The 19167-nt window shown below is 39.8% G+C and overlaps 1 protein-coding gene across 11 annotated transcripts in view; it reads left to right on the top strand.

Moving 5' to 3' along the window:
* The window catches only part of LOC307038652 (unconventional myosin-IXAa-like), a 162696-nt gene that overhangs the window by 67359 nt on the left and 76170 nt on the right, over positions 1-19167 (top strand). For 9 of the 11 annotated variants that reach the window (XM_079680221.1, XM_079680223.1, XM_079680226.1 and 6 more), the window contains exons 3-6: positions 8875-8969; positions 9663-9725; positions 13085-13184; positions 15718-15771. In XM_079680221.1, coding sequence (XP_079536347.1) covers positions 8875-8969; positions 9663-9725; positions 13085-13184; positions 15718-15771 — 312 coding nt within the window. The remainder of the gene's footprint in view (positions 1-8874; positions 8970-9662; positions 9726-13084; positions 13185-15717; positions 15772-19167) is intronic. The other 2 variants (XM_079680228.1, XM_079680227.1) reach the window with 1 other exon arrangement.

Genomic DNA, 19167 nt, shown 5'->3' with positions numbered 1-19167 from the left:
GTGGCCAGAGTAGCAAACTGTCTTCTTGCACACATCACAGTTCGCTAAGTTTTAATTGCCAGTTGTGAAAGTGCTCCACACAACGCTGCTCTTTCTCTCAGCCATCATGCGCGTGTGTGTGTTGCACTCGCGAGTCGCTGGCTGCTGTCAGTCAGCTTGATAATCGGCGTTCAGGCAGGGAGCGCGCTGCGCTTGTGCGAGCCTCCAGGAGAGGAGGACAGCAGTGGAGAGAGAAGAAAAGAGCATATACTTGGGTTCGTCTGCACATTGTTTTTTGAAGAAATTGACGAGTAGAGGAGACGGGGAAAAAAGTATAAAAGTATCGATCCTATGGGCTCTAGTATCGATATTTTGGGATCGATCCGCCCACCCCTAATGCGCAGTTCGTGCTTCTTGGCCGTCGGCTGAAGTCTTTGCGGTGTGTTCCAGTGCGACACATGGCCAAGACGCAGAGACGCGAGGCGACACAACAGTCAGGGTCCGTCTGCGTCAGTTCTTTGTTGTCAGATTGGTGTGTCCGGGCCTTTAGAGTCAAAATTGAAAACGAGCACTACCCTAAAATGTCGAACTACCCCACTAAATCTGAAGCTGACTGTTGATGACATATTAATATTTGTCTTCAACTTTTTCCCACAGTTTTCTCCATAATAACTGTACAGTTGGTATACTGTGGGTGTGTGTTTTCACTCCAAGGTATTAATGAGTGTTTGCTTAAATATATGCATATTTGAGTGCCATATTCAAACACTATTGGATTTCTTTGTTTCACCAAAACAAACTCACCTCCTCTCCACACATGCTGTCGGTTACGAGGAGGCCCCTTCACTGCGACCTGTCACCATTACGTAACCCTGCCCCTCACCTCCCTTTCACTCCCTTATTTCCTCTTTTCCTGGAAAGGAGGGCTCATCCCATGTGTCTGTAGTAAAGGAAGGTCAACAAACCGAGCAAGAGAGGGAGGGAAGGGGGGGTGAGAGGGGGGATAAGAGTCTGGGGAGTGAGACTGATATGTAACAAGAAAAAGGGAAAAGCCTGTCATGCAGAGGAGACTTCATTAGCTTTGTTCACATTAATTAAGTTCCTTGATTTAGCAAATGCACCAACTTATGTTTCCTTAATCTTGTTCAAGTAGTCATAGAAGTCTGGTCAATTGTAGTTAGTAAGGAAGTGAAGTGATGTGTGTGTTTCCTGAATAGTGTGTGCAAAACTCTAGATACAAATATATACAAAGAGAATTTTTCAGAGTTGGCTTTGTTGATGTTATAAGGTAGTATAATACAATCAAAATGTATGATTTACATATGTGTTTTATTTGAATTGCCCTCAGTAAAAACCCTTGTAAACACACTACATCACATACCAGTCTCACAGTTAGCTGAACATTCGCAGTAAGAACAACGTCCAACTGCTGCCAATATTTTTAGATATTGGTGTATATTTATTTTGAGGGTATTGCTAAAAAAATACATTAATCAACAAGTATACAACCATTTAGTAAACCTACTAATCCCTTAAAAAACATGATTTGCTTCCTGATTAAAGGGGCTTTTTCATGTGTTACCCTCTGTCTGAAACCAGAGACCCTTTGCAGACCATTTACATGCACACAAACCTATATAACACACTAAAGGAAAGGGACTCAAAAGCACAATAAGACCTCATTACATGTGAGTCTTTACCCTGTTTAATATAATTTAAAAAATATTCACACAAATATAAGGTTCCTGTGAACTTCTGATCAGCATGTTTCACTATTTGATCCGCTGAAATAGCTTACAGACGGATTAATTCATAATGAAAATGATTGTCAGTTACAGCCTTAGTGTAAGCATTGCTGAAGGGCATTTTAACAGTGATGAAGAGATATTAACAGCACCTCCCTTCCTACCTCTTCCTGTGGAGAATCGAGCATGTATCCTCTAGTTACTGTGAGTCAACCTTCAGCTGCGTGTCACAAACACCAATTAGTCTCTTTAATAAGAGGTTGTGAGCGTCCAGACGCATGTGATAGCAGTTTACACACTGAGCCGCTAACAGATTAAGGAGGCAGCACACTTGAGCTGAATGCCAACACACACACGCACACATTGTTGTCATCTGTTGCATACTATGAATGGTACGGCACCTGCTCTCCTGTGTGTTATTTTAAGACCACACTTCCACAACATTACTGGCACTGAAGATGCACCAAACCACAAATACAAACACACAAAAACAAAAACACACGCTTTGTTTTCCCAGCATGCCTTGTGAAGCCGAGCTGCACCTGCTAGCGGAGGAATGCGATGTGATGTCATCTCGCTAAAAGCTCCAGTGAATGTAGAAGCTGTGAAAGCTTTCTGGTCTAAAACCGACTCAGACGGCCCTCTGGGGGAATCCTCGCGGCGTGAAATCATTCAGAGAGATTGTTTTTGAGGCATTTCTGCTGCTCCACACGCAGTTTTACAGAAAGAAAACGGGGAAAGAAAGATGGATATAAAAGAGACAGAGGTGACATCAGGAATTGATATCTCTCTGGCTTTGTTTGGTTTTTAGTCTTTTCCAGTTCACCTGAACTCAGTTTGCCTCAAAAACAAAGTTAATTTTATAAACTGGGACAGTATAGTTGGTTTATCTTGTTCAGTGTTGCTTCTGATTTAGCAAAACAACTAACTGAAACAAAAGCAAATGTATTGAATCACTGAAGCCTGTATAAGATTAGATTTGATTCAAAGAACCAGAACAGCAAACAGACTTGTTTAAATCATAATTGTATTTTGGTTGTGTTTAGGGAACATTTGAAACTCAATTTCACATATGTTTGGCTTCTTACATTTAAAGGGGCCCTATGATGCTCCGTTCAGGTTTCATATCAGTGTGTGTCTCTACTGGGACAGGTCTCCATGCTTTAATGTTCAAGCTCTTTATTGTTCTCATACTGCCTGTGCTGCAGCACCTCTTTTCACCCTCTGCCTGAAACCAGAGCCCAGTCTGCTCTGATTGGTTAGCTGGCCAGCTCTGTTGTGATTGGTCAACCGCATAGAGATGTCCCGTCCCTTAGACTATCAAGTACAATGTGTTGCAGAAACTCCCTCTGGAGGAAACACAGACCATTTACATGCACTAAAACCTAGGGCTGCTCAATTTATCATATTTTAATCGCAATTACAATTATGGCTTGCAACGATTACGAAAACAACGTAATCGAAATAAAACGATTATTTTGTAATTATTATTATAACTTTTTTTTTTTTTTTTAAATAACTTTTTTTTTTTATTGGTTTTTCAGTTGAATTATACTTAAAGTTCAGGGTAATCAACTGTTAAAAACATACTGTTCACATTTTTTCTCCAATAAATTCATGTTTTCAAAGTAAATGGATAATCGTTTTTAATAATCTTGATATCAATTATTGACCCAAATAATCGAGATTATGATTTTTGCCATATTCGAGCAGCTCTACTAAAACCTATATTGCACACTACAGGAACGGGAACATGCCAAAAAGCATAATAGGGCCCATTAAGGTTAAGAAAATGATATTTGTTGAAAACATATTTGTATTCCTCAAGTAAAGTATAACAAAATATAAACATAGATTGACATTGATATGAGTACGTTTAGTTTTTAGTTTTAAAAATATATCAAAAACATAATTTAGCAGCCATGCATATAAACGAGAAGGAGGCTTCATAGAGATATTTGTTAGACTGTAAGGTGAATGAACTGAGTCTCACTCTCCACACCCCGCTGTGACTCTTCTGTCTGCAGTCTCATCACACTGTACTGTGCTTGTAGGGCAGAGCATCTCAAAACAGCAGACGTCTGCTTTAATAATGGACCCAGCGGGCTGAAATTAGCCGCTCCTGAGTGAACCGGCACTAAGCAGTCCTGCACGCCTTTGAAAGAGGAAGCCTTTGATTATAGGACACGGCAGAAACACGCCTGCAGAAAATCCCTTTTTACCTGTATTGGAAAGAATACTTTTTCCCATCTCTCTTCTACATTCTTTGGTCCGTTTCATTAAAACGATCCCATTTTTTTTGCACAGAGCCCTAGTTAAAGTCACGTTTCTTGAGAACTCCAGTCTGAGTGTATGAGGTTTTTCTCGCCGCCATATTCCCGTTTTGCCGCTGATGAAGCTGTCAAAAGCACAGTTTTGCACGTCTCACTGTTTAAGTGTAATCACAGTTTAACTTGGCTTGTCTTGTCCTGTCATGTAATAGTTGTTTAATGAAGCAGCAAATGGTGTTAGTGTCTCCCACCAAGCCTGAGTCTATGTAAGCGATGGCATTTACTGTATCTGTAACACAGTTTTTCAGCGTGTGCTATAAGCCTGACTGACACTCAGAGGACAGACTGTGTGTATCTGCTGCTGGGTAAACCCACAGGCTGGATGCAGAGCGGAGTTTCTGGTTTGGTTTGTCAGAGCGAATCTGCAGAATAAAAACACATCTGCCCACCTGCTGGTTTTCAGGCAAAATGTACGCGTGCAGCAGAACAAAAACAAAAACCTTTTCTTCGCTTTCCAAACACAAATACGTCTCTGCATCAAGTAAATCTCAAGGCCAATGTTTTCAGATTGTTATAGTGTGTTTATACTAATGTCAAGCAGGCTGTCACCTCCAATTTGGGTGGTGGTTGGTGATACGAAATATCAGATAGTTTCCCTTATACATGGCAAAGCAAATTGAAACAGACCCCACTGTGCACAGTTTCTTTTAGGAAATATTGCAAACCATTGATTCTCTGGATTATACGTTTACAGTTAGCAGTGCTGCTATGTAATGTTTAAACGTCACATTCTAGTATTGCTTGTGCTCCTTTGAACCTTGTCTGCGGTGATACCAGAAAAAGGACTCGCTACAAGGTACAATCCCTAGTGGAAAATGAAAAAAGAGTCATATCGAGTATAGACGTAACATGCATTGGAAAGCTGGACATAATGTCACTCCCTCTGACCTGGATACTCAGTCTGCTGAAACAAGACGTCAGCATCGCCTGGTGATCAGCGCACTGCAGCCAGCATCAATTATTCCAAACACTCAGCCCTACATAGTGGAAACGAGCTAATGGAAGCTAGCCAAGCAGTGGTTTTGGCACGTATCCACTTGTTTTCAAAATCTAGGTCACCAAATGGTTTTTGAGAGTGTTTAGTGAAACACTGCGGCTCCACTGGAGAAGAAGACAAAAAAAAGAAAGAGTGGGAGAGAGCATTAGGGTTATGAGAATTAGTATTTGAGCTGCCTTTGCTTTGAAAAAGGTCTTGACATGCTAATTAGAAAAGCTAGCTCCCAGTTTGTCCCCTTAACATTTAACATGCTAACTCCTGTCTTAAAAATAGCAGCAGCACCACGGCGTGCTTCCTCTGAGGCTGAGCAGCCGGGCTTTTCTGCAGCGCCGGAGGAAACGACTGGCTAACGTAAAGTGACAGCGTGGAAGAGCCCACAGGGCCATGGGCATACATTAGCATACTGTCAGTACGGACTTAAACACACACACACATACTGTACATACACACACACTCAATCAGAGCAGAATTAAGCCCTTGGGGTCAACACATTCGCTTCAATATAAAATCTAACATATGGCCGGCTTAGCGCTGTATCTTTGATTTACGTAAGTGGACGATGTACAGATCTGTTTTTTACACATCACTTAAGTCGGTTATTTCTGGACTGCATTATGGCACCACAGGCTAGGGTTAATTCAGTTAGCATTTAGTCACGTTGTATTTCAAATTAAAATGACTTTGAAGTCTTTTAAGTCTTTGGGAGCAGTAAATGGATTCAGTCAGCTCTGCTTGTTCTCGGATGATTTCCTCAAGGCTACATGTCGTTCTTTAAAGAGATCAAACATGAAGTCACAGTTTGCTCTGTTTTGTTTCTGTCATTCATTTAGACCAAGGTCCAAACAAAGCCATGCAATGTGTTAAATATTGTTAGTTTTGGGGAAATAAATTCACGTTTCTGTACGTTTGTGTTGAAAAAAGAATCAAAATAATGTTTTCAGCAGTATTTTCTTAACATGCACGCTTTGTTGCTTTATGTTTCAAATAAGCCAACATCTGGTCATAATGGTAGGCTATGCTTCAGGGAACTGAGGAAACAATATGATTCAGAAAAGAAAATCTGAATAATTGCTGCATGACTCTATTATTTAGATATTAGGCAGTTTCTTTTTCCAGTGTTTACCTTAAAATCGACCCTGCCATGCCCCCAAACCCCACTGGAGAGATGTTATGGCAGCTGTACTGAAAGAAAAATCTCCTACTTATCAAATTATTATATATATATATATATTATAATATACAAGGACTTTATTGCCTTACATCTAAACTGTAATGTGCTGTATTTATATTGTGCATTATTTTTTTAAATATGCAGAAACCTCAAGGAAATAGCTTTTCGTTTTGTTTTTAAACTTTCCCACTTTCTTTCTTCTTCTTTCTTTTCTCTTTGTCTCTTTCTCTCTGTTCTAATATGGCACATGCACAAACACACACACACACACACACACACACACACACACACACACACACACACATATATATATATATATACACACACACACACACACACACAGAGTAATCACCGATTCACAGTGTGTGTTTTCCTGTGCTGCGGTCACAGCAGGCGTTGACCATGAAGCAGAGTTCACTAAATCATCCAGACACTGCCTCCTTGCTCATTAATCTCTGTCAACACACACACACACACACACACACACACACACGGAAAGCAAAAACACGCACTATGCACCCAAACACACGACACACATGCGTACTATGTGCTCCAACAGCAGCGGTTTAATTGTTATTGACAGTTTCCATTTGAACCAACCGCTGCTCATTTCACTCCATCATCTCAGGAAGTGGAGATTCCTCCTCAACTCCAAACTGGAAAGATGTTTGCCACAAAAGATCTCTCGTACTCAGAGGATTATTGAGCATGAAAGCTCTGTTATTATCACGTAAATAGCAGTTTCGATTTTCATTTTGGATTGAAGGGAATTGGGGGGGGATCTCGCTACCGTGTCTAAACCAATGGACGTCAATAAAGAAAGATGGCTGTACAGTATGTCAGTGTAGGGAACCAGAAACACTGAAAGGATGAACCAGTTGTATTTCTCGCCTACGTCCTGTTTCTTCGCCCTGATTGAGTGTTTGAATGTGTGTCAGGTCGGCGGCTTTGGGGAGATTTTAAATGAATCCTCACAGAGATCAAAGCCTGGATCAGGTGCGGCAGGACTGATCTTTTAATAAATGTTCACCCAGCAGCCACAATCAATGATCTGACGCCCACTTCTCCCTCCGTCTCTCCCTCCTTCTCCCCCTTTTTTCTCTGCTGTTTCCTATTTAGTCATTTATCATAACTCCAAACTACTCGTTGCATCAGTCTGAAATCTCCGCCCTGAAACGGTGGAGCTGAGATATGAAAACATGTTTCTCTAAAGTCTCGCCTGCTGTCTTCCTCATGTTCCAGTTTCTCTCTTCATCTTCACATGTTTGATTTCTTCCTTTCCTATCATCTTATTTTCCTAATCTGATTTATAATTTGCTTTTGATCGTCCGTCCAGTTCTCATTTCTGTTCCTTTCATCTGTTGTGTGTTCTTCTCATCAATGCGTCACTCCTTCTTCATGCTCATGCTTTTGTCTTTCTCTTTTTCTTTCCGTTGTTTCATCTGTTTTTTCTATTTCTTTATGTTCTCTCTATCTTCTGTTGAGTTTTGTGGTTGATTCCTTTCCTTGTTCCTCTCCTCTCTTTTACATGTCTCCCCTCTCCTTTCTTCTTGTTCTGTAACCCCTCCCCTCTTAATACTACTCACCTCTCCTTGTTTTCTCCACTTCTGTCCTTGTTCCCTCTCCTCTTCTTTCCTATCCTCATTTTCTCCCCTCCTCTTCTTTCCATGTCTTATCTCCTCTCTTTTTCTTTCCTATCCTTGTTTTTTCCATTCCCTTCTTTTCATTTCCTTTCCTCTCCTCCTTTTTTCCATTCCTTTCTTTTCATTTCCTTTCCTCTCCTCCTTTTTTCCTATCCTTATCATTTCATATCCCTTTCTCTCCTTGTCTCCTCTAATTTCCTTTCCTTCCATTTCCTCTCCTCTCCTCTCCTCTCCTCTCCTCTCCTCTCACCAGCTCCACTGAGTCCTTGAGACACCTCATAACAACCTGAATGAGTCCTCCAGGGGCCTCTAATGATGGACTCCCTGTGTGTGTGTGTGTGTGTGTGTGTGTGTGTGTGTGTGTGTGTGTGTGTGTGTGTGTGTGTGTGTGTGTGTGTGTGTGTGTGTGTGTGTGTGTGTGTGTGTGTGTGTGTGTGTGTGTGTGTGTGTGTGTGTGTGTGTGTGTGTGTGTGTGTGTGTGTGTGTGTGTGTGTGTGTGTGTGTGTGTGTGTGTGTGTGTGTGTGTGTGTGTGTGTGTGTGTGTGTGTGTGTGTGTGTGTGTGTGGAGGTGCCCATACACACACTCCCACGAGCAGAGGCTGTGTCTGTTTTCAGCTCGGCAGTGTGTTTGCCTTTATAGGAATTTGGCAGTTTAGTTCATGCTTGACGTGTGTGTGTGTGTGTGTGTGTGTGTGTGTGTGTGTGTGTGTGTGTCTCATGTAGGCCCCTTCCTTTCTGAGCCTCATAACCTCCAATACAGTTCTATGATTGGTAGCTTTTTCTCCTACTTGTAACATATTTTTTCACTTTGCATCAGAGTTCAGTTCCCATCATAAAGATTTCTCTGTACCTACGACCTGAAGGGCTTCTTTATTTGTCAATAAGCAGTTTCTTCCTTCTGCTTTAGACAAGTCTGCATGTTTCCGTTTCGCCACTTTACATGAAATGAGATGAACACACACATATATTCCTGTCTACGTGCTGATTTGTGTCCATTCCTCCTCCTCAGGCCTTTGGAAACGCTAAGACCGCCCACAACAACAACTCCAGCCGCTTCGGAAAGTTCATCCAGGTCAACTACCAGGAGAGTGGCACTGTCAGAGGGTGAGACAAGACACACACACACACACACACACACACACACACACACACACACACACACACACACACACACACACACACACACACACACACACACACACTCACACTCACACACACACACACACACACACACACACTCACACACACACACACACACACACACACTCACACTCACTCTCACACTCACTCTCACACTCACACTCACACTCACACTCACACTCACTCACACTCACACTCACTCTCACACTCACACTCACACTCACACACACACACACACACACACACACTCACACTCACAGACTCACACTCACACACACACCCATAAGTCTGTGTAATGCATTACTCATACATGTACAAATACTTTGCGACAGACTGGTAACATTTAATCACTTATAAACAGTGCTTTAACTCTTTTTAAGTGATACTTAGGGATCGTTATTCAACTATTTGAGCAAATTATTTAATATGCATTGGATTAGGCAACTAATATTCCCTCTGGATTGTTTTTAAGTTGTCCTCTCTGCAGTTTCCTTGCTTCTTAATATCTATTTTAATTACACCAGTCTGCAACCCAACCGTATTCCCTGCATGTTGTTTCCTTATGATCAGCAGATTTTAGTCTCACCGCTGCAGCAGCTTTCTTTTCTCACTTGGCTCTTTAACTTTAATGTCCCTGTCCGTGTGTTTTATCTTCAGGGCCTATGTGGAGAAATACCTGCTGGAGAAATCTCGTCTGGTGTACCAGGAGCACAATGAGAGGTGAGCGGGTTTGACTGAAAAGAGGAAGGGGAGGAAATATCTGAATACATCTGTGCACTGACCATTTCATTACGTAGAGACATCTGACATATGTTGTGTTGACATGTTGTTACCTTACTCATTCAACACAGTTTAGTTTGAGTTTTCTGACATACTCTCATCGGGAGATTTTGTCCCAAACTTCTTTTTTGTTATTTGTGTGTATAGTTTGTAACTAAAATGACAAAAAATATGATATGCACTGTTGTCTTTTGTCGTACCCTTAAATCCAATTATCTTAACGTCACATTACCATGAACATCTGTTGCAACCATAAACTTCCTTTGTAAATAAACATTTCTTTCCATTAAACATCTCAAATATATAACCCTAACCCTGGTACAGCTATAGATAATAAGAGAGAAGGACAGAAACGGGAAACATCGAGTCATATTCCTTCTCGTTGAGAAATAATATGTAAAATCCATATCTCTTCACGGATGTGATCTTTGTCTCAGAAACATAATACTGAAATAGCCTTCACTTCCTCTTCAAGCTGAGCACATACAGTATATCAGGTGTCCATCTGAGATACGCCTCTGCTCTCTGCTTTGTAAGTTAACACTGCAAACTATCACGTGTCCCTTTGAGTTCAGTCATTTAATTACACAGCAGAACTATTTTGGAGAATGAGAAACTCCTTTGTGATTTCATCTTTTCTATGTGTTCAGTTTCTCTGTCTGCTCTCACTTCTTGTTTTATTTGCTGCACATCCTCTAATGCAGCAAACACCTATACATACACACATAGGAATCGCCACCTGTACCCACATCCCTAGAAGAATGGTTATTCTCTTACACCACATACTCTTGTCTGGGTCTGCCTCCGTATCGTTCACCAGTAGAAACAAACAGAAAAAGACCCTCAGATCCCACCAGCGTAATGTTTTTTTACAAGAAGGAACCGAAACATTGTAAAAGCCTCCGCCGGTCATCTAATCCCTCTCACCCTGATTGGCCCAGGGTCTCCGTTTCATGCTGATGACAGGCCCTGGCAGCCATATTGATAGAGGGTAGAAACTGAAGACGGGACCCCCCAGACGAAGCACAGAGGTGGGGGAAAAGACGGACTGATGATGAAACGCAAACTATCTTAAATCTTAAAACTCTCGCATCATGACAGGTTGCCTCTGTTCGACCTTTAGAGGAGGAAAATAAAAACTAGCTCCGTATTCCAGTAACGCTGTTAGGCTTTATGGCTCTCAACTTAGATGCTGGTTGGTTCAATAAAAGGCTGTCAGCAAAGTGTGGTTCCGTCTGAAAACATAAGTGGTATGTTTTATTTTAAATATATTGTGTATACTTCTGTCAAAGTCAAAGTCAGCATTATTGTCAAAATTACTAAATGTGTTATACATCCAGAAATCTCGAGATATCGTTTCCCACAGTGTGACATGTATACATAAAACTAAACAAAAAGGGCCTAGAGATAAACGGGGTATGCAATTTAAAATGTTAATAATATATCTAAAAAGTTCAAAGTACATTTTCAGTATACAATACAATTCAATACAGCTTTAAAACCTCCAGACAAAGGGCTGTACATTCAAATAAACAAACAAAACATACAAAAAAATCACACAGCACAGCTCACACACCATAAAACAATTACAATTAAAAACAATAGACAATTTAAAAGCAACAATCTTAAAGATGTCAATACGCCAAGGAGAAGAGATGGGTCTTGAGAAGCGATTTAAAAACAGATTGTGGTAGAGTTGACATGATTGAGCAATCTCTCACATCTGTACGCTCATTATGACCACCAGCACCAGCAGCCAGCTAGCTTAGCTTAGCACAAAGAATGGAAGCAGTGGGAAACAGCTAGCATGGCTCTGCTGATGGTTATAAACTCAGCCTGAAGTCAAGCCCTTTGGCGGGTCAGCACACATCTTTTTTGGGGTCAAGGGCACTGGCTTAGGTTTTGTATCCATGTCAGTAATGGATGTGTTCGGGGAAACAACGATTCCCCTTTGCCCTGAAAACACTGTAATCATTAAGAAACCTGATCTGCACATGTCAGCATTCCTGTTTACTGCTGGGACTTCAGACCGGCCGCCAGCTAGGGAACTATTTTAGAAGCTTATTCAGTGTTTGTTCAAATTAAGGTTTATTAAGAGTTACTTCTTAAGGATGTTCTTAATGTATTATTTTGGGAAAGGTTTGAAGTTTACACAGGAAGAAAGCACATCGTAGCATCTTCATGAGGTCAGATTTCCTGGTTAATCGTAGCTGAAATAACAGCAGGAGCAATGACGGTGATGAAAATCATACATTTATCAATCTTTTATAAATCCTAATATCAGAATTAAACACGTGTCATATGACCCTCTCTATCCTTAGTAAGCACAAGGAAAAACCCAAAAAATTGAAGGGAAACAGAGACTAGACATCATTAGATGTATTCGCGTAAATAATCAACAACATAATAAAATACACAAAGAATCCAAATGACAAAAAGTATAATGTGACTGTGTATGAAAAAGTGGATCCAAAGGAAGGATGTCAAAAAAGAATCAAAGTTTCGCCTGAAAAACTCCTGGGAATATATAATATTTAGTATTGTATTAAAATGTAAGCTCTATTCGTACTACATCTTAGTTTTTTGATTAAAATCATCCTTCTCCTCATCCACCAATTACAGATCGAGATTCTTTAATATCCGCTCGGGGCTTTCTAACTTTCCACCACTCCATCAGACTCTAAGCGTCCCTGTGCAGAGAAGAGAAGCTTGTTTCCAGATGTAATCAAATTACTTCTCAGCATTTGTCACAGAAGCTCATCTCCTGACCTGCAGCCCACACAACACACTGCCGCTTTGTCTGAGTTGAAATGTGAGCATGTGGGGTTGAAAAGGTGTGACTTATTTCTTAAATGCTACAGGATTTAGTTGCGGAACAGGCGGCAAACAGATGGTTTTCACTGTGCTCTTATACAAATCTTTGAACAGAGTTTTTCTCCCTGAGGGGCCGTTTCAGCGGAGCGAGGACAAGTGAAAGCTGCCGTCCTCACTTCACCTCTGATGGAATTTAAAATGTTTAAATGATTCAAGAAATCAATAAAGAAAGTGGTTTCGTGCTGTAGAATCATACCCTCTAACTGTGTGTGTGTGTGTGTGTGTGTGTGTGTGTGTGTGTGTGTGTGTGTGTGTGTGTGTGTGTGTGTGTGTGTGTGTGTGTGTGTGTGTGTGTGTGTGTGTGTGTGTGTGTGTGTGTGTGTGTGTGTGTGTGTGTGTGTGTGTGTGTGTGTGTGTGTGTGTGTGTGTGTGTGTGTGTGTGTGTGTGTGTGTGTGTGTGTGTGTGTGTGTGTGTGTTTTTTTAGGAACTACCATGTTTTCTACTACCTGTTGGCCGGAGCCAGTGAAGAGGAGAGGAAGTCCTTCCACCTGCTCAAACCTGAGGAATACCACTACCTCAACCAGGTGCGCACACACACCAAAGCAGAAACACACTGTTCAGTACCTATAGAAATACAAATCTCTGACATATGTGAATGCCTTTCTGATGTGTTAGCTTTCAAATAAGTAAAATCCTGGTTCTCACACCATGACAAGGAGGTAAAAGCTGCTACACAATGCTAACTTGCTCTTAAAAACATGTTATTTACAATTAATTTTTACAATTAATTTAAAGCATTAACTACTAGGTTCAAATTAGAATTAGAATCAAGCAATGATTCAAAGACATGTATTGTGACATGACAAAAAGACACAAATGTTATTCTTGAAATCAATCCAAAGCAGCATACACCAACGATGATAAACCAACAGTTATTTGTATTGAATGAAAAGCCTTTTTAAGGGGAAATTATTCTGTGACAGAAAGAATAACAAGGTCATTGAGCCAGACATAAAATACCTGACTTGTAATTTGTGTGAAAACATTGTGTTATCATTACCTTGTAGTTAATCTTGTCCCTATATTTAAACTCCAAATATATTCAGATTATAATAACCCTAAAATTAAAACGTTTTTTTCTTGTGAAGCAAAAGCACACTACCGCTCACTTATTCTGTGTATACCTAAGAGACTATTTCCAATGTGAGGAAATTGGTGAATGCCACAAATCCTCCTAAATCACCCATAAATCTCCACATAAAAACAAAGTGGATCTCACAAGTGACATTTTAGTTTTACTGCTCTACGAAGAATTCATTTAAAATGGTAATAACAATTCCATTCATTACAAATAAAGAACATTCGTCGTAAATGCCATACTTCATTATTGATAAATGAGGCTTGACGGCACTGAGTAGAGAGATTTATGGACGGTGAAGATGATTATAGCAAATTCAGCATCTTCCTTTCCCTCCTTTTCTCTCTCCTTTACTCATTTATCAAAAGTGGATCACTCCTCTGAAGTCTTGATCTCACTAGCCAAGAAATGTCAGCCCTGCATCTGTGTGTGTGTGTGTGTGTGTGTGTGTGTGTGTGTGTGCTGAGGGTTGTGTTCACGTGCCAAAAGCCCATATGTGTGCATTTTTCTCGGTACATCTGTGTGTGTTGGCAGCAGATGTGTAAGACTCAATGTCCCTCGTCCTATATCAGTACACTTGGGACACACACAACAATCCAAAACAAAATCTCCTTTGTTCTTCTCTTTTGGCGTCCCAAAAAAGTAACGGTTTTTGTTTTTCGTACCCTCCGTTAATCCCCAATGACAACAACAACACCCCCCCCCCCCTCATCCTAACATCCTCGTGTTACCATGCAGCTCTGTTTCCATGGCAACCGCACATACTCAGGAGTTAATCTGGCGTTGACTTGCTCTCGTGCACAGAGAGCGCCGGCGGTCGTGCACACACACACACACACACACACACACACACACACACACACACACACACACACACACACACACACACTCCTGAAACACACACACACTCCTGAAACACATGGTGTCACAGTGGAGCAAAATGATTATCCATATTTATCTCTCAGTGTTCATCTGTGTCTTCCTGTCAGTCTCTCAGCAGTACATTCCCCTGTCTCCTGTAATCCTTGAATAACCAACATTTTAGATAATAATAATAATAATAATATAAATTGTAAGTAAGTGTTGCTCATTGTGATTATCCTACAGAGGATTCTCACCTGAATCTGCAGCTTCGTTTAACAGATCTTTGTGCGAGTTACAACTCATTGTTGTAAGTAACAATGTAATAATAATGTAATAACTCTCACCTCTCTTATTATGTGCTGTTACCGGCTTCAGCGGGGCTTTTTTTCTTTATTGAAATAACTCTTAAACCCACTTCACACTTCCTCACAACAAACAGACACAACGTTAGCTAAGAAGTGCCATATCAAATGTCATATGTGATTAGGTAATGTTGAGTCCAGCGTTGCAATGGCTGTCTCCGGACCAATAAAAAGTAGTTTAAAGAGAAGGATTTACTGGGCTGCAGACAATATATACTAAACAAGGTTTTGATTATTAAATATGTGAAGGATTTGAATGTTTATGAGATATTTGAAGTGCCTGTACTTTACTTTACGTACTCAATGTTATGTTGACCGCTTGTATGCTTTATTTTAAATCTACAGTTACTATTTAACTTTTGTACAGTATACAATAAAGTAAAAATGATCAACGAGCTAATACAGTAAGGTGCCAGATAAGTGCATACGTAGTAATGAAAACGTCTATGCTTTTACTCAAGCAAGATTTTGATCGCTCCATTTCTGAAACTAAAGATCACATAATGAAAGAAAGTCAGTGACATCATTGAAGCAGTTTTCATAAACCTCTGGATTCAATGACTGTGTGTGTGTGTGTGTGTGTGTGTGTGTGTGTGTGTGTGTGTGTGTGTGTGTGTGTGTGTGTGTGTGTCCATGTGTGTGAGGATTACTAATTTCTTCCTCACATATTAACAGCATGTGTCACTTTTCTCAGTGTGCGTTTTTCTTGTTGTGTAATTCCTGCCTTCTTAACCCGCTCTGCCTTGCTTCCAGATGACAAAGAAATCGCACAAACTCCACTGGGACAATTACTATGAGAGCGACCTGGTCAGTATCCTGTGGATGACGACTCGTCTGTGTGTGTCGTTGGGTGTGTCGTTGTACTCGGGGTTTTTGGTGCCAGTCTTGTTCTCGTTCTCTCTCCGCTGTGCACACTGCTTTGGAGCAAAGACTGAGGTGACCTGAAGTGACCTCAGCGGGTCACACTCAGAAAAGAAAACGTTTAAAGGGATCCATTTATTGTAAAGACTTTAATACTGTAATTGTCTCAAGATATTTATCGATATTTGTTATGCAGTATCTCATTTAAATTGAGGTGTTAGTAAAATTTGACACTTCATTTGGATAGCTATAGGTATTTTTGTTGAATTTCCTTATTTGAACATTCAAATCGGAGACATATCGGAGGACATCTCCTTTTAATATAAGAAGAATTTGACCTCTTGAATCCTAATTTCTTCTTGAAACAAAGCGACATAACTATATATCTTCAGTATGGTAATAAACTAAATAAAACTCAAACATAAAGGGATCCCTTTAAACTGATATTTGGCTTTGGATGCTTTGCTGTCGGGATTTTACGGAAAATATGTTGAATCTGGGATCGGCTGTCTTTAAAGGGAAGGTTCAGGATTTCACTTTAAACGCCATATTTGCATTCATTAACTGAAATATAAGAAAACAGTGCAAGTTAATGTACTTTAGAGAAAGTAGAAGTCATAGGGTTATTATAACAAAACAGCCATTAGCATAAGGTTGAATACAAGAGCAGAAAAACAGGAAAAGCTGTGAACGTTATATATAATAATGAGGTTTATTTGGATAAGGTTGTTCAAAAAGACTGCAGATAAATGGCATATGAATTCACAAACGGATGCAACGGTTCTAGAGGAATTTCGTTCAATTAACTTTTCATTTGTAATTGTATATATGTCAGGTATAAGTCTGTAGGAATCAATACTTAAACTAAATTCCCAATATATATTTGAAAATAATCCAATAGTTTAAAAACATAATCAAATATAAACGAACCCTTATTGTCAGGACTGTCACATTTAATTATTTAAAAAGGTTGTAGTAGCATCTGCCTAACAGTAACAACTTGTTTGCATAAGCAGTAACTTAATATAGCTATTGTTCGGCTGAATGAAAGTGAGCAGTGAGGCTTGGATCAATAAGATACAATTACAAAAGCTGGATTCCTCTCGTGTGTCGATATGTAACCAGAATCCCGAGCTAGGGAATAGTGGATCCTGTTATTACACAATGCACTATTTAAAGATTTATTGACAATGAATGTTAACAAAAACAGGGTTTGATTTGAATGATTAAATAGGTACAAAAATATATACAGAGGAAGGTCATTTTATATCTGAACAAACTTTTACTATCAAACCTTTCTGTGAGGTATAATCAACCAGGATTTAAAAGTTGTACAAATTCAAATTACTACTTGTTATTCCCTAAAAGATAACTTCCTTACATGCATGTTTGTTTAAAAAGTGATCAATCACATCCTGAAACTTCCCTCTAAGTGTGTGGTCCGTGTGTGTGTGTGTGTACCGTTCTTTGAGCCACTGTCTCCACCTGTGGTGAGTGATGTTTGGTCAGTGGGATATGTTGTGTGTGGTTAAGGGATTCAGTATCTGCTAATAGGAGATTATGTTACTTTGACTTTGCCGGCGAGCAAACACTTGAAATGAGAGTCGGTCAGAATAAATACGACTCATCTGTTGGTCTTAGCTCTTGATTTTGGCTCTTTCTCCCCCACTTCTGTTTATTCAGGAAAGGTTTTCTGAGGACACTCTTAATGTACAATATATCGTGTTTCACATTCATCTAGTTAAATGAGTTTTGCACATACAATCTGTTGTAGCCTTTATTTAACCAGGTGAAAGCCCCTTGAGATCAAAATACCTCTTTTTCAAGGGTGACCTGCTGGACATTAGTTACACAACAATAAGGATGACATACAACATAATGTACAGGGTACAGTTTACAAACTCTATTTACAGTGACAGGTACCATGAGTATCAAACAGCATGTCACTCAGCCGAGTTTTAAAATGATGCAGGGGAACCAAAGTGCTCAGTTTTAAACATGTTTGCAGACTGTTCCAAGTTAGTGGAGCTGCACAACTAAAAGCTTTCTTCCCTAAGACAGTCCGAGCACTTGGCACATTTAATAAAACCACATCATGAGATCTCAGGCAATAAGTACTTTCAATTCGTCGAGAGATCAGAGAGCAGATCTGTCTTTTAAATATCAAATACTCCCCATTATGCACAGCTCTGATATTCTGTCGTCCGTAGGGTTCCCAATTGATTTAATGTCAAGGCAACAAATGTGTAGACATTACATATCATTTGTTAGACGCTTTTGTCCAAAGGGACTTACATACATTCAATACTGTGGACAATCCCCACAGGAGCGATTTGGGGTGAAGTGTCTTAGGGACACAACGACATGCTGACTGCAGTGGGACTCGAACTTGCTATCCCCTGATTCGAAGTCCAGCTCACCATCCACTGAGCCACAGCCTCCCTTAGACATGCTGTCTGTGAACATTTCTAAAATCACTTTGACACATCATTGCAATGAAAGTAGCATTTATTAACAAATTTAGGATTTCTTCTAACATAGCAACAATACAAATCAAAGCTTATGCTGAGGATTTTCGAAATGTCTTTGATGTTGCTTTAATTCTTATTTTTCATTGTCAGTCCTCGTTAAAATATCAAACTGTTTCAGCCATTGTGAATCCAAGCAGCTTCCGTTCCTAAAAAGGAGAAAGCTACACATCTAACGTTTCTAAAGCCAGCCTATAGGACAGATTAATTGATAGTCAAAAAACTGATTGTCAAAAAACGATTATTTTCAAATAAAACTTCAGCATTATAAAAATAAACTGTAAGACTTGATTGATGCGTTCATTTTAGAGCTAAAGCAATGATGTGTCTTAGCCTAGCTTAGCATAAAATAACTTACCTGGCTTTTTCTAATGTGAAAAACGACACATACTTACAACTCTTAAGATGTCGTTTTTACAGATTTAGTTTGTTTTAGTAACACAAAAATGTAAGAAGGTCCATTTCTGTTAGAGTAACACGATAACTTTCACAATGTAGCCTACTTAAATATGCTCCACATGAGCAATGGGCAGATAGACATAGACCATGTAACGGTAAAAAATTACCATGTTCATGTATTGATTAAACGCATTAAGCTACAAAAACATCATGTTATCAAGTCAGCTTTAGCAAACCAGGCTAGCTACTTCCCTCATTCTTAGCGTTGCTAGGCTAACCACGCCCTGATCCCATATATTTGTTTCTTTTCATGATTTTGAATTCCTATCCTCTATTTTAATTTAGCATCTTCAAAACCTTTTTTCTTATATGGCCTTGTTTTTATTTTATAGGTTATCATAATGCCTTCTTTCGT

Source organism: Notothenia rossii, assembly GCF_949606895.1.
Source record: "Notothenia rossii genome assembly, chromosome: 5".
Classification (NCBI taxonomy): domain Eukaryota; kingdom Metazoa; phylum Chordata; class Actinopteri; order Perciformes; family Nototheniidae; genus Notothenia; species Notothenia rossii.
The sequence above is the reverse complement of the archived record's forward strand: the minus strand, read 5'-3'. Positions and strand labels throughout refer to the sequence as shown.